The sequence below is a fragment of the Lycium ferocissimum genome, chromosome 6, assembly GCF_029784015.1.
Source record: "Lycium ferocissimum isolate CSIRO_LF1 chromosome 6, AGI_CSIRO_Lferr_CH_V1, whole genome shotgun sequence".
Classification (NCBI taxonomy): domain Eukaryota; kingdom Viridiplantae; phylum Streptophyta; class Magnoliopsida; order Solanales; family Solanaceae; genus Lycium; species Lycium ferocissimum.
In genome coordinates, this window is record NC_081347.1 from 47,352,084 (window position 1) to 47,378,781 (window position 26,698).

The 26,698-nt window shown below is 39.6% G+C and overlaps 1 protein-coding gene across 1 annotated transcript; it reads left to right on the plus strand.

Annotated features, from left to right (window-relative positions):
* Window positions 1-2,167: 2,167 nt before the first annotated feature.
* Window positions 2,168-16,437, plus strand: LOC132059727 (GCN5-related N-acetyltransferase 4, chloroplastic). The gene is made up of 3 exons (XM_059452469.1): window positions 2,168-2,443; window positions 4,699-5,095; window positions 15,964-16,437. Exons 1-3 carry the CDS (start codon window positions 2,329-2,331, stop codon window positions 16,238-16,240), a joined length of 789 nt encoding a protein of 262 aa, XP_059308452.1. The 5' UTR covers window positions 2,168-2,328; the 3' UTR covers window positions 16,241-16,437.
* Window positions 16,438-26,698: the final 10,261 nt, after the last annotated feature.

Consider the following 26,698-nt stretch of genomic DNA (forward strand, 5'->3'; position numbering starts at 1 on the left):
CCTATATTTTGGATATCATTTTGTTAGCCTCGTCGGCTTATGTACATTATTGTGGGCATAGTTGTTGATGGTGATATAAATGTATTATTGCCCAATGGAAATAGTATGAATGGTGGATAGAAAGTATGATTTAGCTGTGTGGCTCACCTAGATGTAAATGTGAATGTAGGATAAGAGGTGCCCGGGTGGGTTAGCACTAGGTACCCGTCATGGCCCTCCGGTTGGGTCATGACATCTAGAGAGAAGGGGAGTGAATAGGAAATGAAATGAAATGAACTTGATCCCCTATTAATAATACTCCATCTGTCCCGACCAATTTATACGGACCAACATACGGTCCGTATAAATTTCACCGATCGTATGTCCGGCCGTAGATTTGGTCCGGTGGTGGCCATCCGGGCTGAATATACGGCCTAACATACGACCGATATATTTTATACGGCCAGTATGTTGGGCCGTATAATGCCCAGTTCTTCCGAACTCGTTCTCGTCGACTCGTTTGATCTTCAATCCTTATGGAACCTTCTTGACACTTGTTTAGCACCTCATTAACAATCTAAGAGACGCTATAACTCTTCTCCGAAATATCATTAAGTCATCATTAACTTAATACTCGCAATTCTCTTCCGATACTTAACGTATACCTTGCCTTCCTTGGCAGACTTTCTTATCTTACCTCGAATGTCTTTGAAATCTCAATTAGGGTCATCAAATGTTATTTCTTACTTATTGAAATATCGTATACTTCATGTCCTTCGCTAGTGTATTCACTGTGCATTAACGGAGAATTTTCCGAGGTGTAACAAACGACCACCACTGTCAATACCAGCCACCACAACTAATCACTTCTGCCATCATAACCAGCGCTGACAACCACTATTGTCAGTCGCTACCACACCTACCACCTCCATCATTATAATTAGATCAGCAGCTACCACCTTTGCCGCCTCCACTACCACTGTTAGCCACCACCGCTGTCACCGCCACCACTGTCAGCCACCACCGCTGTCACCGTTACCACTGTCAGCCACCACTATCAGCCACTACCACCATTGCGTCCAATATTTACTACCAACCACCTCTACCATCATAACTAGCAACGCTGCCAACTACCACTAACACCATCGTCAACCACCACACATTCTTCAGCCACCGCCAGTTACTAACATCAACCAACTCCACCATCACAACCACCACTACCAACTGCCACTATCGCACCAGTCACTACGTACAACACCAACCACCTCCACCATCACAACTATCACCGCAACCATTACTAACCACTAGTACCAACCACCACCACCACAACAAAGCATCTCCAACCATCCCTAGGGAACATAAATATATTTTTTTTGTCAAAGAATTATTTTATTTTATTAAATTTATATTTATTTCTAATAAGTTACTTTTTTATTTGAATTGTATATTAATTATGTTTAAGTAAATATATTACACACATTCAGACGTTGAAAATAAACAATCTTAATCATTCAGTGTTCAGATCTAGAAATAACATCTTAATTATTCAGATGTCCACTCAGATTCAGATGTCTTAATCTTAATGAAAATAAATGAGACCTTAGTGGTGTTTTATGTATGAACTCTTAAGTTCAAATGACACCTGTTGTACCGTTTGACATATCTTTTTGAAGTGTTTAGGAGCGTGAAGTACACACATCAATAAAAATTGAGTTGGGAGATTTTAACCCTTAAAAGTTATAGTTCTTGAGTAATAGAATCAACCAATAATTTAAATTTAAATATAAAACTTGTAGAAATATACTCTCTCCGTCCAAATTTACGTGGCCTCGTTTGACTTGCCACAAGGTTTAAGAAATAAATAAAACTTTTGAAATTTATGGAATAAAATAAATCTTAGATATTTATGTGATTATAAATCATTTCAATATGGGCAAAAAAATTTTTAAAGCTAAATTGTTTCTAATTATAAAAAGTATGATATTCGTTTTGGGATAGAAAAGGTGCCTCATAAATTAATAATTTAAGGGGATTTTTAGCCATTACTCCCAGCGGGCAGTCAGTTTTATCCCACATTTGATTTTATCCACCTTTGACTTTGTCACATTGTACATGTAGGCTTGCTTACCAGTTACCATAATTACCATAATAAGAAGCCAAGTACAAAAATATCCCAATAAAATTTGGCTTTTCGTTTTCCTTTCACCCCCTTCTTCTTTCCAAAGGCAGATAGAGCTGGGAAGAGAGAAGTGTTTTGTGCGAGTCTTTGACTTTAGGTTCTTTCTCCATCTCTTTGGAGGAAGAAAATAGAGACACAGAGAGTGGGTAGTGTACATAAAATTCCAAGAAATGTGGACCGTACCACTTGGAGGGACAACATGTGTAATTGATAACAGTCTGAATCTTGGTATTAACAAGATCCCATTTCCTTTCAAGGCTTCTCCCAAATCTCTCCCAACATCAGGTCCAATTCCTTTCCCTTTCCCTTTTCTATTTGTACGTACACCCTCACATATATACAAGACTTGCTTATTTTTTATTCGGTTTCAAGTCTTGGGAAAGGGATATTTTGTTACTTCATCTTCTTGGAAATTATGGATTGATTTCTTAGAAAGTCACCTTTCTTCTTGATTCCAATTTTTTTTCAACAAAGAAAGTGACTTTCTGAGATAATAACTAGTAGTTGAGTGACCTTGCGAGAAATCAACTTGGAAATTATCATATACTAGTAGTTGCTGTTTATTTTCTTTTTACTTGAAAAAAGAAGCAATAACTTAGTACTGCTAAATTATCTGAACTAAAAGGTCAAATATTTAGGATAGATTATTAATTATGGGCAAAATTCAATAGTTAAAGAATTTGTAAGAGTTGAACTTGCTTACATGACTTGTGTAGGACAAAGTTACTTGCGAACTTATTAAGAACTTTAACATATCTTTGGTAAGTTTTTGCTGATTGGATCTGCCCCGAGAGTAACAGACCGTCCAAGCCGAACTTGGGGAAGGTAGAATGAGCTCACAATTAGAGGCCCGAAGAGTTTTTGTATCCGTTACTCTCTCACATTCTATCTAAAAGGGAGATTGATTCTCCCTACAAAATGAGTTTAGGGAAAAGAGGTGCCTTTGTTAGTTTGTTAAAGGATAAAGTATTTTCTGTCGATAGCGAACCAAATGACCAGAGGATCATCCACCTAGTCTAACTCAATTCACCATTTTGAACCCTTTTTTTAATGACATGGGAACCTGCAGCCGCTACCCTTCGGGTGCGCACAGGGTAAACCCAGTTCCTGTGCAATAGCTCATAAATCACACAGGAGAGATAACCCGCACTAGGCAAGCCCCGTGCCTAGTTTTTCTGTACGAGCTCCTATGGAAGTCCTTTCGAAACTTTGTGGACGTTCATGCTTGCCTTAGTTGTCTTCTGACATATCTGGTGAACCGTCTAGTGTTATTATGAATTTCTAAACACCAGCACATACACAAATGTGATGATTGATGGCTAGCATATAGTAATCTTGGAAAATTGTACTGAGAACTTTGGATTAAAAAGAGCCAGAATTCTTTGATGTTACTGAATTTGGCAGTGCTGGAGGATGGAGCACCCTGAAGATTTGTAGGAGTTTCATAAGCTAAGAAAATTCAAATGGGTTAGTGTTCTTTGCCAATGTTGCAAGTGCCATTGGATGGATGACTGTGATGTGGCCTTGATTAATAAATGAGTAGCCTGCAAACAGAAAGCATTGCAGACTATCCTCGGGGAGGTCTCTAATAGTGAAGTTAGGCTACAATAAATGTTAAATTATTATGACTGTATCAATGTTGGAATAGTTTCCCAGATCAGCAATTGGGAGTATTTATAGTATGGTTATGTGAAAAATATTTTTTAGCCTTGTATTTTAATGGGAAAAGATGACTTGATAAAACGTGATCAGGTGTCAGCTTGAGCCTGGTCCATCTCCCTGCATTATTTTAGAAATGGAAAGAATCTCTATTGAGTGCAACTGATGCAAGTTGCTTAGGGTGGTGAAATGTTTTATGTTTTGTTTTTGTGTTACATTATTCTCAATTGGTTTTGCCATGTAATTTGGTATCGTATTACTTGCTGTTGTTCGGGCATATGAAGAAGAGATGCACAAATGCCCCAGTGAGGAGATGTGAGAGGTTGGCTATGGTGGGTCTGAGGAGAGATAGAGATAGGCTGAAAAAGTATTGGGGAGAGGTGATTAGACAGGACATGGTACACTTTCAGCTTACTAAGGACATGACCCTAGATAGGAGGATATGGAGGTCGAGGATTAGGGTAGAGTAGGTAGTCGAGCGTTGTCTAGTTCTCCTTATCAAAATTATTATTATTATTATTAGTATTACTCTTCTATTGTCTTATTCTTCAATTTTTATCATCACCCGTTGTTTCCTTTGCATCGGTAGCATATTACTTGCTGTTGTTACTATTCTTTTCTCCATTATTTTCAATATGACTTCTTCACTACTGTATTTCCTTTTCAAACCTACTTTGAATTGCTTTACTTGAGTCGAGGATCTTCCGGAAATAGCCTCTCTACCTTCACAAGGTAGGGGTAAGGTCTGCGCACACACCACCCTCCTCAGACCCCACTTGTGAGATTACACTGGGTATGTTGTTGTTGTTGTTGGTTTTGCCATATAGTTAGGCTTATCATATTCATCTACGTCTAATTGAGTGGTTTCTTTTCTCTAACAGGTCTATGTAGGGCCAGTCAAGTTGCTGAGCTTTTTCCAACTATATCACCTGAGGTTTATGTTAGGGAGGCAAGGGTAGAGGACTGCTGGGAAGTGGCTGAGACTCACTGCAGCTCCTTCTTCCCTGAATACTCTTTCCCTCTAGATTTTGTGTTGAGAATTGACAGGCTGATTGCAATGCTTTTTGGATTCTCCATCCCAATTGGATGCCAGAGAACTTGTCTTGTTGCTGTTGTTGGCAGCAGCGATGAAAAGGCTTGCTTATTAGGTACTGAAGAACTCAAACTTGGAGGATTTGATGGACGATTGAGTCTCAACAAGGGTTACGTGACTGGAGTATTGACTGTGGATACTGTAGCTGATTTCCTTCCCAGAAAAGGACCCTTGCGGCAGAGAAGGTCAGTTGTGTCTTGGATACTAGTCTTATTTTAATAATTGGCCGTTCCATAAAATGCTAGTTTATGGCTAACCATTACTATCATTCATTCAATACCCGGATGCTATTTGGACTTGATCCGTCACTTGTACAGACTTTCAGTCTTAGAAAATTCCTGATGAAGTGCTCTTCTGTTCCCTTCCCCAACAGAACTTCCCCTTTTGGTTATTGAGTGAAGTGATTCTTCCCTTTCCATATTACTAATCAAGCTGGCAGAAATTGGCTGTAGATCTATGTCATAGAATAAGTAGTTAACTATATTGAGTTAGGAAAAGCTAATAGATAAAAAATGCTCCCAGGCACTAATCCCAAGATTTCTCTCTAGGGTCCCTTCTGGGTCTTAGAATCCCTTTCTGGTGGTCTTCAACTTCCGGAATCTTCATCCATTTTAATTTTTGAAAGCCTTTTTTTCATTATGGAAAATCGTATTTGTTTTAGATTAGGGGGGAAATCTTATGACCTAACGGAAACCAAGTCTTCCAGTGAAACTTGGTTTGAGTGGTTGGAAAGTGCAAGACTTCACTTAAGGAGGATGATATTGAGTAAGGGGGCCCTCTGGTGGTTATGCAGAAGGATGAAGGAAGCATCAGAAATCAGGGGTAAGATGTTCAAGATATGGAAGGGCAAGGATGTCTCTACGAACATCTTTTGCTCTTTGAAGTTCAACAAGTTTGGTCGGTTTCTGTCTGTTATTACAGTTAATGGTCATACAAGAACTGTCATTATTATCCCAGAGAACAAGGCCAATGAGGGGTGGTTGGGGCTGGTTGATCGCATTGAAAGCTTCATAAATAAGGGGTCTTTAATGAACCACTCAGTTCCAGTAACAGGGGAGATACATCATCAGTCTTTGAGGGGAGAAGCAAGCTACAAAGAAGCTGTCAATAAGAGCAGATGGGCATTGCAGGAGGCAGGAGCCAGCTGTCTCCACAGAGCAGAAAATTCTGACAGTTTCATCTTGTCCTAGTGAAAAAGATATTTTACAGAGATGCCTTATAGGGAGTTTTCCAGAATGTGACGAGATTCCTACAAGGAATGATGTGAGAAAATGGGCTCAACAAACATGGAAAGGAGTTCATAATATTCAGGTATTTGACATGAATGGTATTCAGTTTCTGTTTGAGTTCCAGTCAAGGAAAGATGCAGAGCACATTCTTATGGGCAACTGGAAGAGGCAAGGAAAGCAGCTAAGGGTAGATTGGTGGTCACCGACGGCAGGGGCATATCCAGACCACTACAAGTTTGAGTGGTTCTGGATACGAATTCTAGGTTTACCTCTCCAACTATGGTCAGATAATATCATGAAAGAGATAGGAAATAAATGTGGGGGGTGGCTTGAAACAGAAGAGGAGAACATGCTGAAAAATCATCTTCGATGGGCCCGAATCAATGTGGAAGGACCCATTGATAATATTCCCAGAGAAGTTGAGATTGCGAATGGTGGATTAATTTTTTCTCTCCCAGTTTGGATTGAAGCTCTGGCGAGATTTCGAAAATTGGAGGTGGGGGAGTTCGAGAACCTAGGTGTCAGTCCTAGGTTGGAAAAGGAAGGGGAAAAGCCTGTGGAATTGTCCTTGGAGATGTTGACTTCACAGAACTTTGGGATTAGGAGAGAAGGCAAAGATCCTTTGGTTAATGAAATGGTTATAAAGGACATTGTGGGGTCCAGTAGTAATGTGGAAAGAGAGGGAGGATCTGAGGAAAACCCTAAAGGGGACTCATTTAAAACCATTTTGGAATTTACTATTGGGCCAGAGAACTTTGGGCCATTTAAGTTTACAGCCCGGGTAGTAGAATTTAAAAAAGGGGAGCCCAAAAAGCCTTTAGTTGTTGAGCCTTTTACCAAGTTTATTAACACAAACTTGGTTGCATATCAACACTCTTCAACTTTTGACTGTGATGCAGAGGAGGCTTTGATGAGAATTACTCCACCAACAGTTACAGAAATCACAACACAAAAAGGGGAAGATGTCATGCATGTAGATTCCGACTCGGATCACGAAGATAGTGCAATGGAGATTATCAGTATGCAACCGTATCTTGATGAGGAGAAGACTGGGGACGAGAGGGATACTACAATGCAATTGGAGATGAGCAAAGAACCAATTCCACTTCAAATCGAAGAAGGAATCAGTGAACTGGAGATCGAAAATAGAGCTACTTTGTGGGTTCATTCAAATGTGATCAGAATGAGCAAAGAATTCGGAGCAGCGTTCAAAGGTTGTGAAGAAATAGCATTGGAAATGTTTATGAGAATTGATCAAAAGAGGGGTTCTTCTCAGCAGGATGATAATGGTGCCTGTTCTGAAAACAGGTTGAATATTATACCAAAAGAAGTTAGGAATTTAGCTTTCAATATGAAGTTCAAGGATGGGGAGCCAAGAAGTAGAGGGAGAAACACATTATTAAACATCAAATGAAGCTAAAATAATGTCATGGAATGTGAGGGGGTTAAACATGGTGCGAAAAAGGGATTTAGTCGGGGGAATAATCCAACAAGGGGGGCAGATTTTAATGTTTTACTAGAAACGAAATTAGGGGGGTTGAAGTGAACTTATTACATCAATTATGGCGCAACAGATGGATGGGGGGAGGTACATATGGATGCAATAGGGAGGAGTGGAGGTATTGTGGTGATGTGGGATAAAAGATACTGGATAGGGGAGCTAGTGGAGTGTGGCGACCAGATGCTAACATGTAAGTTTACTGGTATCAATCAGGAACTTACTTGGTTTTTGAGTGCTGTCTATGCAGTTTGTGATAGAGTGGTAAGAAGGGATCTTTGGTGGGAATTGGCTGCTGTTAGGAGTTTATGTGAGGGACCTTGGGTAATATGTGGTGATTTTAACATTACCAGATACCCTTCCGAGAGAGCAAATTGCAACAGAATCACAGGGGCAATGGCATAATTTTCAGAATGGATCAATGACATGGAATTGGTTGATCCTTCTTTATTTGGAGGATCATATACTTGGAGAAGAGGAGAAAATCATAGGAGTGCGTCAAGACTTGATAGGTTCCTGTACTCCAGTCAATGGGAGGAAATATTTATGCAGATCAAACAATCAACTTTTCCCAAGGTTGAATCAGATCATAATCCAGTTTTGCTTACATGCGGAGACATGGATTTAAAGAAGTCATACTTCAAATTTGAACAATGGTGGCTAGGAGTGGAGGGTTTTAAGGACAAAGTGCAAGACTGGTGGAATTCTTTCATTGTGGATGGCACACCTCCTTTCATTTTGGCATCTAAGTTGAAGTTACTAAAGGAAAAACTAAAGAGTTGGGGCAAAGAAAACAGAAACAATTGGAAACAGAGGAGAGAAGACATTTTGAACCAGGTATCCAGTTTTGAAAATATTCAGGAACAGAGATCTCTTACAGAGGATGAGCTACTTCAAAAAACTCATCTTGCTTTGAAGTTTGAGGAGGTAGTTAGGAATGAGGAAATAGCATGGAGACAGAGGTCGAGAATTCAGTGGCTAAAAAGTGGGGACAAAAATACCAAGTTCTTTCACAGGATGGCCACAGCTCATAAGAGATTCAATTCTATTAAGTCTTTGGATGTAGAAGGAGTCACAGTTACTGATTCAGAACAGATCAAAGGGGCACTTCTGAGTTTTTATCAGAAGCTATACAGTGAAACAGAAGATTGGAGACCTAGATTTAATCTTACCGGAAATGCTGTTATTGATAATGAGGAGCAGGAATGGCTACAAAGATAATTCGAAGAGGAGGAAGTTCTTAGTTGTATCAAATTATGTGCTAGTGACAAGGCTCCTGGACCTGATGGGTTTACAATGAGCTTTTATCAAACTTTTTGGGATTTGCTGAAAGTTGATATCATGGGGACCCTTCAACATTTCCACCAGCATCAGGTTTTCGAAAAGAGCTTTAATGCTACCTATGTGGCTTTAATCCCCAAGAAGAATGGTGCAGCTGAATTCAGAGATTTCAGACCAATAAGTCTCATAAGTGGTATTTACAAAATAATTGGTAAGGTATTAGCAGAATTAAAAAGGTGGTGCATAAGCTAGTCAACAAACACCAGATGGCATTTATTAAAGGGAGGCAAATTATGGATGCAGCACTCATAGCAAGTGAATGTGTGGACTCAAGAATGAGAAGTGTAGAACCTGGCATCATGTGTAAGCTAGACATTGAAAAGGCTTATGACCATGTTAATTGGGATTATCTTATGAGTATATTGAGGCAAATGGGGTTTGGAGCAAGATGGTTGAAGTGGATGGGCTTCTGTATCAAAACTGTCAGGTTCTCTATACTTCTGAATGGAGAACCTGTGGGTTTTTTCCCTTCTGAAAGAGGACTCAGGCAAGGCTGGTCCTCTTTCACCTTTCCTATTCATCATTGCCATGGAAGGACTCAACAGGATGGTAAGATTAGCTATGCAAAAGAGATGGTTGAAGGGTTTTCAAGTAAGCACCAGACAGGAGGAAAATGTGGAAATTTGTCATCTACTCTATGCAGATGACACTATCATCTTTTGTGATCCAGAAGCAGCTCAAATCAGTTTTATAAGAATGATACTTGTAATCTTTGAAGCTACTTCTGGGCTGAAGGTCAACTGGAGGAAGAGCAACATTTTTCCTATTCGAGAAGTGACTCAAATAGAAGGACTAGCTGGGATTCTGGGTTGCAAGATTGACCAACTACCAGCAACATACTTAGGCATGCCCTTGGCTTACAAGCACAAAGAGGTGGGCATCTGGGATGGGATTATAGAGAAAACAGAAACGAAGCTCTCAAAATGGAAGTCTCAATACCTTTCCCTTGGAGGTAGACTGACCTTGATAAATGCAGTGTTAGATTCATTACCCACTTATGTGATGTCTTTGTTCCCTATTCCAGCGGGGGTGGTGGACAAACTAGATAAGCTCAAGAGGGACTTTCTTTGGAATGGGAATAGGGAAAGTAAGGGTATTCATTTGGTGAATTGGGTTGAGGTTCAGCTTGATAATAAAGTAGGGGTTCTTGGTGTTAGAAATCTGAAACTTCACAATAATAGCTTATTGATGAAGTGGTTATGGAGATATGTGAATGAAGATCAAGCTTTGTGGAAGGATGTAATCAGAAATAAGTATGGTCAGACAAATCAGTGGTGCACTGATGAGGTGGTCAGTACTTATAGTGTTTCAGTTTGGAGGACTATAAGAAACTTGTGGCCAAGTCTAAATGAACATATAGTTTGTAAGGTGGGTGATGGCACTAAGGTACCATTTTGGAAGGAAGTGTGGATTGGGCAAGCTCCTTAGATGAACACTTTTCCTGATCTATTTACCAGTTGCAGCATCCCTGATACTACTGTGGCAGAGTCCTGGACTCCACAAGGGTGGAATATTTGTTTTCGAAGAAATTTGAATGATTGGGAAATTGGCAGGGTGGCTGAGCTCTTGAAGGAAGTTGATAAGTTTAGAGGGACTTCTCCAACTCCAGATGCAATCAACTGGAAACATCACAGTGATAGGAGTTTCTCAGTAAGAAGAATACACAAGTTGGAAGTGCTGGAGCAACCAGGAGGAAGAACAGGTCCATGGACAAAGGTGTCGAAAAGTTTGGTACCATCCAAAATCAAGTGCTTCACTTGGCTTGTGACCAGAAAAGCCTGTCTCACCCATGAAGTCTTACAGAAGAGGGGAATGCAATTGGTCTCTAGATGCTATTTCTGCACTGAGACTGCAGAAACAAACAGTCATTTGTTTCTGCACTGTAGAGTGAGCCCATCTTTGGTCACTGTTCTTCAGCCTCACTGGAAACAGTTGGACCATGCCAGAACACACAGCTGATTTACTAAGTTGCTGGATTAGAAGAGGAGGAAGCAAATCTCAAAAGAAATGGTGGAGAGCAGTTCCATCATGCATCTGGTGGACAATTTGGAAGGAGAGGAATGGGAGGTGTTTTGAGGATAAATTTAATACTCTGCTGAAAATTAAGTGGAACTGTATTGCAAATTTTCATTTTTGGTGTATGTTACCAGTCTCAATTTTTTTTTTTCATTTTTGGTGTAAAGAAGCAAAAGTAGAGGGAGCAGAACAGTTGGCAGACTTCTTAGGAAGCATGTAAATAGTTTTTATCTTACTGCTCCTTGTGGATAACTTTTTGGAGGTCTCCAGCATATCCTTAATGCTGAGGAATACAATTTACCAGTTTACAAAAAAGTTATCATCTAGATGAATGAATGCCTTAAGGGGTTAACAAATTGGTGTCCGACTAGCTATACCTACTGCTTTTATGATTCACGTATACTTTCCAACTTTAGCATTGTTGACCTATCATTTCAGAGATGACCACAAACTTATGATACATAGGTCTAGCAATAGGAAAATTATGAGGGGAGGATTTATGTGATGATGACCATATCTCAGCTTATTTTGAAATGTAGATAACTTTGGAGATTAAGAACTTTTCAGTTACTGTGTTGCACTCGACTCAGAAATGTTAAACCTATTCTGTTGGTTTGAAGTGTTGTAGAAGATCACTTTAGTACTTAATAAATTTAAAAAGTTGGAATCGGAATTGCTGAAGTGTGAAGGACATATCATTCACTCCAAGATATGAAACATGAATCAAATGTTTTGAATCCCATGTGAACCTTTGAGACATGAATCAAATGTTTTCACCAATGGCATGAAATGTAACAACAAAAAAGCTACAAAATATCGATCCAGACTTTTCACACTTCTCTAATTATAGTTCAATTAGAATTCCACCCAATATTTAGGTCCAGCTAGACCTCACTTTCTGCAATAAGGCCAGCCCCTTATCTCAAAGAATCTGTGCATATTTCATTATTTCTTGATGTCATCATTGTGTCAAGTACATGCTGGGCTGCAAGCCCCTTGATTTAGTTCCTTATGCAATGAACTATGAGACTTCACTGTGAGGTTTGTCATTAATGTGTCACCCACTCTTTATTGGGGTTAAAATAATCCTTTTAAACTCTTGTTCTTTAACAACTCAATCATGGCAAAACTATGAGTAGTTTTTGTTCAACATGGCTGAAGTATACTAGAGGTCTCCATTTTTTTGATGAAGTGATTTCAATAAAGGGCATCAAGAAAATGCAAGAATTACATGTTTTGGCATTTGAGCTTATTAAAAATTTCCCTGGCTCCGGAACTTAACTAACTAAGCCAGACCCAAAGAGCTAATGAAATCCAAAAAATGGTCAGTTCTGTTAACAGCATACAATCTAGACCAGCAAAACAAATTAGCAATACACATAGCCTTTAAGGAGCCTATCGGGGCTGAGTTTCCATCAAAACATATCCTGTTTTTCTCTGTCCAAGTGCACCAAAATCCAGATTTTTTTGATGGATTTATCAGCTCTCCATGAACTCCAGCTCTTATAAGCATCCTTTACTGTGTATGGGGTGACCCATATGAGACCTAAAATGTAAAACAACATGCACCATATGTCTGAAGTCACCTCACAGAGTAGGAATACTTTCAGCTTCCTTGTAGCATCTGTTAGGTAACTAGAAGTTCCTTTTTATCAGATTATTCCGAGTATGAGGCATGCCTCACATAAAGCTGTCCAAGTGAAACAAATAACCTTAGGGAGCAGCTTGGTTCTCCACTTGAGTTTCCAAGGCCAGTTGTCTATCATATGATTACTGGACACATCTGTCATCTTGACTGTGCAGATGTCTCCACCATAGTTCCCCATTTAAGTTTATCCACAGCCTCCTTATCAATTAAAAAAAAAAAAAGTCTATCCTCAGCCTGAGGTTAATATTGCTTTGCTGCAGTCTTGCAAAGATCTAGCAACTCGTTTATCTCCCAATCATATATGTCCCTTCTGAACTGCTAGTCCAGTTGGCCCCTTCCATGTATGTAGGAAAGAGATAATTGGGATCTTGGGTTATAGTGAACAAATTTGGGTATTCAACTTGAAGAGTAGAGTTGCCTAGCCATTTTTCCTTCCAAATCTGATGTGTGTAACATTCCCAACTTCAAAGTGAATATTCTGAGCAAAAGTATAACATAATTTACTGTGCCTTTCCATAAATCCACACCATATGGCGTTCTTGAGACTTTTGAAGATTAGTGATTCAGCTCTCCATGCTTGGCTTTGATGACATCTTTCCAGAACCCATCATCCTCCATATTGTATCTCCACAACCACTTCATCATCATGTTTTTATTGTGTGCTGTTAGGCCAAGTGGAATTTATATCCCTGATTGTTTCCCTCTCCCTGTGAAGCCTCCTTTAAAGCCCCGCATGTCCATCTTAAGTTGTTTTCATTCTCATACTGCTTTGAATTGCTTGTCCTTATCTGACCTTTTTTGTCATGCTTTCTCTTGAGCCGAGGGTCTTTTGGAAACAACCTCTCTACCTTCCAAGGTAGGGGTAAGGTCTGCGTACACTTTACCCTCCCCAGACCCACATTGTGGGATTTCACTGGGTTTGTTTTTGTTGTTGTTGTTGCTATTCTTGCCGACGAACCTCCTGTTGCGCCCGTAGAGTAAAAATCATCTGTCCTGATCTTCATTAACGTCGAATAATTCGAAAGACTTATGTCCAGCTGAAATTAAGCCCTCCCTCCATCTTTGGAGGAGAACTCCGCGGAAAAGGCCAACTCTAATCAGAAAGGTGTGTGTGTGTGTGTGTTTTTTTTTTTTTTTTTTTTGTTGTGAAAGTTGGCTCATTTCCAACAGAGAAAAAAGTAGCTCTACTATGCAGTTCATTAATGTCAAACACTAGATATCTCTTTGATTCTTATTCGGATTATGTTCACATAAAACCAATCCCAATAGATGTTCTAGGAGGGTGGAGCTTAGCCGATTGGGTTTATCCAATAACTTTAGCACTGGTCCTAATTCTTCCAGAAGTCAGTATAGTGTTTTATGCTTTGGTGCACAACTGTTGTTTGCTCCCTTCAAATTTTTTTTATAGGGAAAATGTCCAAATTTACCCCATGTGCTATTTGGAATTGTTCAGTTTTTAACTCCAATACATTTGCGGTCTATTTATAACCTTGTAGCTAGTGTTATCGCCTTGTATTTGCCGTTGCCATTAACAAAGATCTAATAGTAACCTCAGGTTAAAAATTACCCCTCAACAGGACTATGGTTTAAAATTAACCTCAGGTTGGAGCTCGCTAGAGGTCAAGCGAATAAACAGGATAGTACTGTGGAAAGTTAACCGAGGGTAAAATTGCTCAATTTAGGATAGTACTATGAAAAATTTGATCATTTTCCCCTCTTATATAGCAATCTTCCTATTTTGGGACATTTCAAAATGTTTGAGACTGTTGCATTTCTATATGACTTTCACAAGTTTCAAGATTCAAATATATTAAACTACTCATTCAATCTTCAAATTTTGATATGAAGTTTCAACCATTCATTTTTGATAAGGGAATTTTATTAATGAAATACTCCTAGCAATAGGAGGATATTGGGATGAATAGCAACCAAAAGTAACGCTAAGATCGTTTCCTTGTCAAAAAAAAAAAAAAAAAAAAAAAAAAAAAAAAAAAAAAAAAAATTTACATGAACCAAGAAAGTCAAGCATGGCAACTACATTGGCCATGTTGCACCAAAAGTCAACAAAAAGAAAAGATCTAATGCTTTAGGCTAATTAATTTTCCTTTTTGTTCTAAAAAATGCTTATTCCTTATCTACTGATATCCACCACATTGCAGCTGGAATAGAGAATCCCGACTTCAACTGCTGCTTTGTTAGGTCCCCTCTGGTTCCAGCACAAAAGAAATTCCTTTGCCGATCTAGACATAGACCTGTGGATCCCCAGAATGCTTAGTATTAAACCCTATAACTATTAAGTGAACTAGCTTTCCAACCATTATATTAATAAAAGTTGTTCCACCATCACTAATATTTTAAACTCCATGTGTAGTCAAGTACAGTCATGTAAAATGAAACGAAGGTGAGTATATAATATTAAGCAAGTAGCTCTTTGACAACTGAAATAGCCAGTACGCTTGCAAGAAAGTTTATATTGTTCACGCTGGTGTTGTTTGACTTAGTTATAAGTAGAACAAGAGGGTAGCTAGGTTACTCCTTTTGAGGAAATAAGTGACATGGATAAAGAACATGATTCAGAAATAAAAACTTCGTAATGGGATCCAGAGATTAGCTTTGACCACTCTAGTGGGTTCTACCCCTCTATATGTGCATTTTTGCACTCATATACATTGACATAACATGTACCGCAACCCTCAGGGGTTGGCCTGGTGGCAATTGACTTGAGCCTTGGGGTGCTCCCTTTCAAGGTCTCAAGTTCGAAACCCGCTGGGTGCAAACAATTTACGAGGGCCATCGGACCGGGGAAACCCCGAATTACCCGTGGTGCACTTGCGGGAAACTCCTTGCCGAGGGCCTGTGCACCCCCGGGATTAGTCGGGGCTCAAAGAGACTCGGACACCCGGTGCTTAATCAAAAAAAAAAAAACATGTACCGCATCAAAAGCTAATGCAGCCATTGAAACGTATCAAACCCCATACTGATAGCTTACACCCAGTTAATGTGCACCCAATAGTGTGGTCTTGTGATCAATCAAGTGGATGCTAACCTTGGAGACTTGGTTCAAATTCCAGTAGAGCCAAAAAATATTAGGTGATTTCTTTCCATCTGCTTTAGTCTTGGTGGGCAGAGTTAATTGGTGCTTGTATTGGTGAGATGTAGTAGGTATGCAGTGGAATATTCGAAGGGCGAGCAAGTTGGTCTAGACACCACCATTATAAATAAAAAATGAAGAAGAGCACCCACCTGAAGACCTATAGTTCTTTATTGTTTATGGATTGAACAGGATTTCTATCTTAAGCAAGACATGAATAATTTTTACAGGAAAGAAATTGCGTATATATCAAATGTCGCGGTACGGGAAAGATATCGTCGAAAAGGCATAGCAAAAAAGCTCATAATGAAAGCGGAGGCACAAGCCAGAAGCTGGGGATGCCGTGCAATTGCTTTACATTGCGACATTAGCAACCCTGGAGCCACAAAATTGTATATAGGACAAGGCTTCAGAATCGTCAAAGTGCCAGAAGGAGCAAAGTGGCCTCAACCCAAGACTTCCCCAAATATGCAGTTCGGTTTCTTGATGAAACTACTGGACATATAAGACAGTTCATTAAACAATTGGGTGCGTGGTACTTGTATATATGTATATGTGGAACTAAGGGATTAAGCCATAGCTGTAATTATTGTATTAGTCGTGTTGAAATTTCTCCTCACAAGTTTCTGTTGTATACTAAGACTGCATGCTTGCCATACCAATGACACTTGATTTCGTATAGAGGTGATATAATTACGCTTGCAGTTTTTGTACTCTTTTTCACAAACCCGTCAACAGTCATGACATTCCCTCTACCCAGTGTCCGCATCCTCTAAAAGAAAAAAAGGGAGTAAAAAAGAAGTGTCTAAACATTTAACTAATCAAATTTCATTTGTTCTTTTATATTTTTTCAGACACAAAGGATCACAAACTTCAAAGGAAACCAAAAAGGTATTCTATAAGAGGTAATACAGTTTACTATATAGACCCATCCTCTTATTCCTCTGGGCCATAATAGGACAAGACTCGTAGCACAAAGCTGATGCTCCGTTTTGTAGTTCCACCCAGATTGAAGTGTGTAACAGGGGAAGATTTTGCATTCTACATGATTTCTGCTTTTGTTATATCCAGTGGCAGGACCCCGGATATTCACTAAGGGAGTTTAAATTAGAAAGAATTAACATAAGACTTTATATATATACATAAAAAATAATTTTAACCTTATATATACAGTATAATTTACCCGTTATACTCCTGATTATATCCATAAAGATTAAACTGTAATTGGGAATTGGTTGGTTAATGCATTTAGTCATAGATGTAGAGGAAATTAGTTAAAAAGGGTCTTTACAAAAATGAATAGAGGTATATGACCTTCTGTATACATGGGCGATTCTGAAATAACACAGAGGCGATCTGTTATATGTTGTATAGCGTCATTTAATCAATTCACAAGTTTCTTGACATTGCGGAGTCAATTGAGAATTTTTGGTTATTCTTCCTTCCATTAATCTTCTCCCCGTTTTCTACTCTCCTCTTTTCCTTGACTTTTTACCCGTATTTCTATTCTCATTCGCAGATGATGATTACTTCCATTAGCAAGACTACTCAATTTATTTGTAATTGTATTCAACTGTTGAAGAAGGAACAAAAATCCCATTTGATTACTTCATCAAAGCAATTCATGATTAATGCAAGATTAAAATTTCTTTACTTTGATTGTTATAATTTTTTTTGTTGGACTTTGAAGAAGAAGAAAAAGAAAATCATTAAATTTAGATAAGCAAGGAAGAAAGAACAAATAAGAAAATATTTGTTTAACGCTTTAATACACAATTTTTTTTTTATAATTAATTTCTTAGTATGACTGTTATTTTAGTTATTTTTTTAATTGAGTTTACTGGTATGATAATGTTCAGTCTTGATTTTTAACTAGATTTTTCTTATTTTATAGTTATGTTACTACTCCCTCCGTCCTAATTAATGTGATACTCTTTCCTTTTTAGTCAATTCGGAAAAGAATGACACCGTTGTATATTTAGTAATAATTTAACTTTATACTTCCAATTTACCCTTGGTGATATGATCTATATTTTATAGCCAAACAAATATTTAGAACTTATTTTGGATCACAACTTTAAAAGTCTTTCTTTCATTCTTAAACTTCTTGATCACTCAAACACATTCGCATAAATTAGGACGAAGGAAGTATTATTAAAGGTTATAGGTTTCAATTAGTTTACTGTGATTAGCAAAAGATGTAGAGATTTGTAAAGTACAAAATGAATAAGAATAAAAGAAAGAAAAAAGAAAAATTAACAACTACAATATTTTTTAAGAGTGTCATGCCACATGGATACTTTTTTTGGCCTATATTTTCTACTCTTCAGGCACTACAAACAGAGTGAGGTCACTATTTATGCCACTTGACATTATAGGAGGGTTTTAGATAGGAAATATTATAGTTTAAGGGCAACGAAAACACCCCTAGTTTAAATATCAAACTAACGAAATGTGAATAATTTAAGGGGTTTTAGACGTATTAACTCTAAAAGAATCAAAGTACCTTTTCTAGTTCTTTCTCTTGTTGACAAGCCACGGATATGGTCTATCTTTTTCTCAATTTTCCAGCATATTTCAATAATTATTAAATCAATACTCCATTGTCGTATCATTCTCCCCTCATTGCAAATACCATGATTCATCTCTGCCCATTTCCTGTTTTTATCCATACGTATGGTATTGTTGCAATTTGGAATTCAAAACAATGCGATTGAAATCGAAAAAAGAGAGAAGAAGCTAAACTAAAGAAATAGAGCTAAATTGCGGTAAAATTCTCATTAGAATTTCAATAAGAATAATCTTACAAATAAGGGAAGAGCAACTGAGAATTGTCTTCAAAGGACAACAAAGTGCATTGACAAGTAACTTAGAGGAGGGAATATGCTCAACCAAGCAAATGCCTGAGGTCTAATTGCAAATACATAAACTTCTACTGAAAAACATAAGGGACCTAATTAACATTATTAATAACTTCAAATAAACCCCTAAATAACAGTTAGGCACCATTTTCTCAGCTTCAGGTACAACCTCTAAAGCCTTCGCAACATTTCTCCCCTCTTAAAGAGATTCCTTGTCCTCAAGGAAATAACTAGGGAGCATCATCTTCAAGGCATGGTAATGCTCCCAGGTGAGATGATCAGGGGGAATCTAACTTCATTGAATTAGAACTTGAGATACAACCTTATTTTCCTTTTTGATCATTCTCCTTTCGATGGTAACTTTAGGAGTGGGGCAATGGGGGCTGGATAGGTCTAGGATAAGAGGTTGATTGATGGTTTTAGAAATTTTGAAGCAAGGCTTAAGTTGAGAGACATGAAAGGTAGGGTTATGGTGATGTGAGCAGGTAGGGATAGCTTGTAGGCCACTGGTCCATTTTTCTGCAAAATCTGATATGAGCCATAGTACTTAGCTGCAATTTGATAAATTGGGAAGCGGAGAGGATGAATTGCATATAAGACAAGATCTCAAGATAAACCCAATCCCTTCCTGAAAAATTTGTGAGTTCCGCAATTATTAGCATAAGCTGTCATCCTTTGTTGAGCTCTTGTTAAGTGTAATTTGATCAGCTATAGCTTTAAGCTCTCTCACCTCTAAACTTCTGTCGACCTGGTCAGTCATAACGTCACTAGAGATGTAGGGTAGGTGTATGGGTGGGGGGTTAACCATTGAGGGTCTCATAAGGGATAGTTTGTATAGCTGAATGATGGATAGTGTTATACTACCATTCAACCAATGGAATGTAAAGAAACCAATCTGAGGGAGCATAAAATAGTAGCACCTCAGGAATGTTTTCAAACATCTGTTTAGCACCTCTGTTTGTCCATATGATTGGGCGTGATAAGCATTTGAAGTTCTAAAGTCACCCATGAGAAAAGAAAAGTTCCAGCCACAGCTTGCTCACAAAAACTGGATCTCTATCACTCATAATGGCATGACATGTAGTTTATAGATGTATCCAAAAATAATTGTGCAATGTTTCTGCATAAGGATTAGAGACTCCTATAAAGTGGGCATATTTGGTGAGCCTGTCCTCTACCACCCAAATAACTGACTTCCCTTTAGACTTTAGTAAACCCTCCACAAATCCATACTTATGCTAGACCAGACAATGCTAGGAATCTCCAATGGTTGCAATGGTCTAGGATAAAGAGCATTGCCATACTTGCTCTTTTAACAAACATCACACTATTTCACAAACTGAGTCACATTGTCCCTTTCCATAAGAATAAGGATGCAATCCTTTTGTAGGTGCTATTGATCCCAGAATGTCCCCCAATAGGTTGGTCATGCCAGTTCCTTATCAACTTCTCTCTCAATTGAGAGTTGTTGCCGATCACCAACTTCCCATTTTTTCAAGTTGTTAGTTGATAAATGAATACCCTTTATACTCCTCTTCCTGATCATCGACCCCTTTGATAATGTCCTGCAGCTCCTGGTCATTTTCTCATTCTTCACAAACCTTTTGGAATAGTGTAGCTCCTGCATTACTCACAGAGAGAGTAGCTAACTACCCTGCTGAAAGTGGTAATCTTGATAATGAATCAGCAGCTTTGTTGTCTTTCCCTTTTTTATATTCAATAGAAAATTCAAATTGCATTCTTAGCAATCCACTTCACTTGGATCCTGTGTGTAGCTTCTTCTCTAGAAGGAATTTTAGAGCTTTTTGATCAGTCCTAACCAAGAAATGCCTGCCTCTTAAATACTGAGACCAATTGTTAATAGCTAACACCAAAGACAATAACTCTTTGTCATAGACAGAAAGAGCTAGGTACTTAAGAGACAAACCTTTATTGATGGCCCTGTTACATGAGAGTTGCTTCAATTCTCAGATCAAAAGCATCAGTCTCAACTACAAATTATTGTGAACTATCAGGTAGTGCCAGTACAGGTGCTGAAGTAAAGGCCCTTATTAGTTCTTCAAAAGCTAAAGTAGATTTATTTGTCCAATGAAACCCATCCTTCTTTAGTAACTCAGCTAATGGGCTACTGATGAGTTCATAGCCTTCTATGAACCTCTTGTAGTATCCAAGAATCTCCTAAGTACTTTGACAGCAGTTGGTATAGGCCAATCCTGTACTGCTAACATCTTCTTAGGATTAGTGGCCACCTTTGAGATGAAATAAAATAGCCAAGATACTCAATCCTATGAGCCCCAAAAGAACATTTAGATGTCCTGATAAGGTGTTGTGGAGCTTTAGGATCTCAAAAGTAATCTTAAATGTTCTTCCAATCTTGAACTGAATATAAGGATATCATCAAAGAACACCAAAATGAATTTCCTTAAGTTTTCCTTAAATGTATGGTTCATGATTCTTTGGAAGCATAGAGGAGCACTAGTGAGGCCAAAAGACATTACCAAGTTCTCACAATGACCAGAGTGGGTCCTAAAAGCTATTTTGGCTATATCTGTAGAATCAGCTCTTATCTGGTGATAGCCAGATATGAGGTCCAACTTAGTATAAATTTGTGATCCACTAACTCATCCAATAACACTTCTATAATAGGGAGAGGTAATTTTTCCATAATTATTAATTTCTTCAAAGCTCTGTAATTAACACAGAGGTGCTAAGAATCATCTTTCTTGTTAATCACTAGCGGGTGGCTTATGATATCGTCCCGGATGCGAGATAATAATGATGATGATGATAACACTGTGTCTATATGGCTGGGCAGTATACACCGCACCTATATGGTCGGGCAGTTCACTATATATATATATAGATGTCTATGATTTTTAAAGAGAGTATGCATATCATACACCGCGGAGACGTTTTCAGTTAGTCGGACTTATAAAGATGTTTTCAGACATTCAGTCATATAGATGCATTCAGACAGTCAGTTGGCTTATGAGTTTCAGATTCCTGTCATGATTTTTATGTATATGTTACTCTTATGCCTTACATACTCAGTACATTATCCGTACCGACTCTCCTATTACTTGAGGGGGGGGGCGCGTTCGTGCCCGCAGTTCGGATAGATGGACGTGCGGCCTAGCTCGCAGACTTCCATCCAGTGGTGGTCAGTGCGCTCCACTTGATCCGGAGCTGCAGTTCATTTTGGTACACTACTTTTGAGATGTAGATATGCATAGGCGTATGACGGGGCCCTGTCCCGTCCATTCTAAAGTTTTATATTCCAGTAGAGGTCGGTAGACAGTTGTATGTAGATGACATGTGATGTAGCCTTGTCGGCTCCTATTCTTTTGTGTACAGCATATGTAGCGGCCTAGTCGGCTTGCACCGTTCTTTTCAATACTTATATATATTGTGATGGTATAGAGTTCATGATGTTATCCTTTTCTTGAGTCAGTATATTTCAGATCGAGTTATTCATGGGCCCTTGTTATTCAGTGATGTTCAAGTACGAGTATAGGGGTACTTAGTCATCAGAGGTTAGGCACTCGTCACGACTCATCGGTTGGGTCGTGACCGAAGTGGTGTCAGAGAAGTTCCATCGTAGGGTTGTCTACAGGCCATGTCTAGTAGAGTCTTGTTTATAGGTGTGTCGTGCACCACACTTATAAACAGAAGGCTACAGGGCATATAGGAAATTGTCGTTCTTTCTCTCTTAGATTGTGCGATAGAGCCATGTGTCAAGAGTTCGCCTTCTAATGATTTGTTTTGATTTCAGTGATGCCTCGCAAGAAAGCTACAGCTGCCCAGAAGGGCAAGGGAGTGGTTGGTGAGGCAACTAGCCGTGATCAACAAGCTACTAAGGGGTCGGGGTGAGTCTCAAAGTGAGAGCCCATCTCAGACTTCGCATACCCCGCCTCCAGCACTTGCCCCAGTGTCTCCAAATCCTCAGTCAGATGCACCCGGCCAGGATATGCGAGATGCTATACAGTTGTTGACTAGATTGGTAGCCGCTCAGGCTCAGCGACAGGGAGTTTCTATTGATCAGGTAGACCGAGCTGGTAGTGCGAGGGTTAAGACTTTTCTCGGGTTAGATCCTCCAGAGTTCTCCGTGTTGAAGCAAAATATGGACCCTCAGGACTTTATTGATAGTATGCAGAGGACTTTGAGGGTTATGCACGCCGATGAGGTTGAGTCAGTGGAGCTGGCTTCTTATAGGCTCCGTGATGTTGCAGTGCAGTGGTATCAGGCATGGGAGCTATCTAGGGGAGAGAATGCCCCTCCAGCCATTTGGTGAGAGTTTTCAGATGCTTTCATTCATCATTATTTACCACCAGAAGTCTAACGAGCTCGAGCAGATAGGTTCTTACATATGGAGCAGGGCAGCATGAGTGTTCAGGAGTACAATGTACACTTCGATTCATTAGCTAGATATGCTCCAGCTATGGTGGCTGAGATGGAATATCGAGTTCATCGTTTCGTGGCTGGTCTAGGGTCACATTTGATAAATGAGTGTACGACAGCTTCGTTACAGCTAGGCATGGATATTTCCCGTATATAGGCATATGCACAGAATTTGAAAGATCGTAAGCGTCAGCGGAGGACGGATCGTGAGCGTGACCGGGGCCATGGTAAAAGGGCCCGCTCTTTAGATATTGCTGGTGAGTTCAAGGGAGGACAGATACAGCAGCATTCCCGGTATCTATTTCATTCAGCAGGGAGTGCATCTCCGCGGTTTTCAGGCCCTAGATTTGATCGGTCTTCTTATTCCGGAGCGGGTCAGAGTTCCAGAACTTCAAGTTCTCAGCATAGACCGAAGTCAGGTCAGAGGAGACCAATGGTACCGCGGTGTACTCAGTGTGGTAGATTACACTCTGGAGAGTGTCGACTGGGATCAGAGGCTTGTTATGCCGTGGCCGGCCCCAGTCACGTGATGAGAGAGTGCCGTCGAGGGTGTGCGTAGGTATTATTCGACCTTACTGTGTCCGTAGCTAGTTCTTCTTCATCAGTACACCCTTCAGGGCAAGGTTCTTAGATACCAGCAGGACGTGGTAGAGGGAGGAGCGGAGCATCTGGTTCGGGCGGTCCTCAGCATCGCGTTTATGCATTAGCTGGTAGACAAGATCGTGAGACGTCTCCTGATGTTATTACAGGTATATTGTCGGTCTCTTTCTATGATATATACGCACTGATTGATCTAGGTTCCACCTTATCATATGTCACTCTACTTGTTGCTGGCAAGTTTGGAATAGAGCCTGAATCGATCAAATCGTTTAAGGTGTCTACGCCAGTTCGGGATCCAGTTATAGCTAGGCGAGTATATTGAGGTTGTGTGGTGATAGTTTGTAACCACCATACCTAGCAGATTTGATTGAGTTAGACATGATTGATTTTGATGTTATTATGGACATAGATTGGTTGGCTTCTTGTTGTGCTAATGTTGATTGCAAAACAAAAATAGTTTGATTCTAGTTTCCCGACGAGCCAGTAGTAGAGTGGAAGGGTAATGCTGCTTCGCTGAGGGGTAGGTTTATTTCCTACCTTAAGGCAAGGAATATGATCAGAAAAAGGTATATTTATCACCTAGTTCGAGTTCAGGATGGGCAAGCAGATTCACCGACCCTTCAGTCGGTCCCTGTGGTCAATGAATTTCCAAGGTGTTTCCAGATGAGCTTCCAGGCATTCCACCAGAACCGGAGATTGATTTTACTATTGATCTATTGCCAGATACTCATCTAATATCTATTCCTCCTTACGTAATGGCACCCGCGAGTTGAAAGAACCAAGGAGCAATTGCGGGATTTACTCGAAGGGCTTTATTAGGCCGGGCATCGCCGTGGGGAGCGCCAATATTATTTGTAATAAAGAAAGATGTCTCTTTGCGAATGTGTATTGATTATCGGCAATTGAATAAAGTGACTGTAAAGAATAAGCATCCACTTCCATGGATTGATGATTTATTTGAGCAGCTGCAGGGTCCTAAATATTTCTCGAAGATAGACTTGAGATCAAGGTATCATCAGGTTAGGGTGAAAGAGGAAGACATTCCGAAGACGGCATTCCGGACTAGATATGGGCACTACGAGTTCCGTGTTATGTCATTTGGGTTAACTAATGCTCCAACCGTATTCATGGACTTGATGAATCGTGTATTCAGATCCTTCCAAGATCTGTTCGTAATAGTGTTTGTAGATGATATTCTGGTTTATTCTTCGTCAGAGGCTGAACATGCAGATCGTCGATGTGCAGTGCTTAGAGTTCTTCGAGCTAGGGAATTATATGCGAAATTTTTCAAGTGTGAATTCTGGTTGAACTCTGTGACTGTTCTTGGTCACATTATTTCAGATGAAGGCATTAGAATAGATACTCAAAAGATTGAAGCCGTGAAGAATTGGCCAAGGCTCACGACACCAACTGAAATACGTAGTTTCTTGGGCCTAGCGGGATATTGTAGAAGATTTGTGGAAGGATTTTCTTCTCTTTCAGCCCCATTGACTAAGCTGACTTCGAAAATCGGCAAGTTCCAGTGGACGGATGCATGTGAGCGGAGTTTTCGAATGCGAAAGAAGTTGACCTCAAAGACCTTCTTGACTCTTCCAGAGGGAACAGACGACTATGGGATATATTGTGATGCTTCAGGAATTGTATTGGGTTGCGTATAAATGCAACACGGTAAGGTTATCGCTTATGCTTCTAGACAGCTGAAGAAGCACGATAAGAACTATCCAACCTATGATCTTGAGTTAGCTGCAGTGATTCATGCCTTGAAAATGTGGAGACACTACTTATATGGTGTTCATGCTGATATATATACCGATCACAAGAGCCTCCAATATATCTTTAAGCAGAAGGATTTGAATTTACATTAGAGGCGATGGTTACAGTTGATGAAATATTATGACATTGATATTCTGTACCATCCTAGAAAGGCTAATATAGTAGCTGATGCTCTTAGTCGTAAATCCATGGGTAGCCTGTCATATGTGCAGCCGAAGAAAAGAGAGATCGCCCGCGAAGTCCGTCACTTGGCTAGCATTGGAGTTCGGCTGTTAGATTCAGGTGATGCAGGAATTACGGTCCAGGATACGACGATGTCATCTTTGGCAGCGGAGACAAAGGAACGCCAGTATGAAGATCCTGTTTTAGTTCATTATCGGGACACAACTCCTCAGAAAGAAAAGACACCCTTTGTGATTACAGGGGATAGAGTACTCAGGTATCGAGGTAGATTGTGCGTTCCTAATGTTGCGTAGACTTCGTCAGCAGTTTATGGGAGAAACACATCATTCTCGCTATTCTATTCATCCGGGCACAACAAAGATGTATCATGATCTCAAAGAAGTTTATTGGTGGGATGGTATGAAAAGAGATATAGCAGACTTTGTCAATCAGTGTTCGAATTGTCAGCAAGTCAAGATAGAACACCAGAAGCCTAGAGGTTTATTACAGGCTATGAAGATTCCGATATGGAAATGGGTTGCCCCGTGCTCAGCGGAACTATGATTCAATATGGGTTATAGTTGATAGGCTTACTAAGTCAGCTCACTTCCTCCCTGTTAGAGCTACTTATTCAGCTGAAGATTATGCGAAGCTTTATCGTAAAGAGATCGTACGACTTCATGGTGTTCCTACAGCCATTATTTCAGATAGAGGAGCGCAGTTTACAGCTATCTTCTGAAAATCTTTTCAGAATGGATTGGGGACTCAGGTGAGTCTTAGTATTGCATTTCATCCGCAGACAGATAGACAGGCAGAGCGTACTATACAGACACTTGAGGACATGCTGAGAGCTTGTGTAATTGACTTCCGAGCTAGCTGGGATGATCATTTGCCTCTTATTGAGTTTGTATATAATAACAGTTACCATTCCAGTATTCAGATGGCTTCTTATGAGGCTTTATATGGGCGGAGATGTAGATCGCCTATAGGATGGTTCGGTGTGGGAGAAAATCAGTTAGTAGGCCCAGACTTGCTACAACAAGCGGTTGACAAAGTCAAAGCGATTCAAGAAAGGCTACTAGCGGCGCGAGGTCGGCGTAAATCCTAGGGCGGATAACCGGCGAATAAGTTAGAGTTTGAGGTAGGCGATTGGGTTTTCCTGAAAGTTTCA

What these genes read in the sequence shown, in the direction of transcription:
- LOC132059727 (XM_059452469.1), top strand. Translation starts at nt 2,329, where the DNA reads ATGTGGACCGTACCACTTGGAGGGACAACATGTGTAATTGATAACAGT. An exon ending in CAAATCTCTCCCAACATCAG is followed by an intron (nt 2,444 to 4,698) that starts GTCCAATTCCTT and finishes TTTCTCTAACAG; the next exon opens with GTCTATGTAGGGCCAGTCAA. An exon ending in GGACCCTTGCGGCAGAGAAG is followed by an intron (nt 5,096 to 15,963) that starts GTCAGTTGTGTC and finishes TAATTTTTACAG; the next exon opens with GAAAGAAATTGCGTATATAT.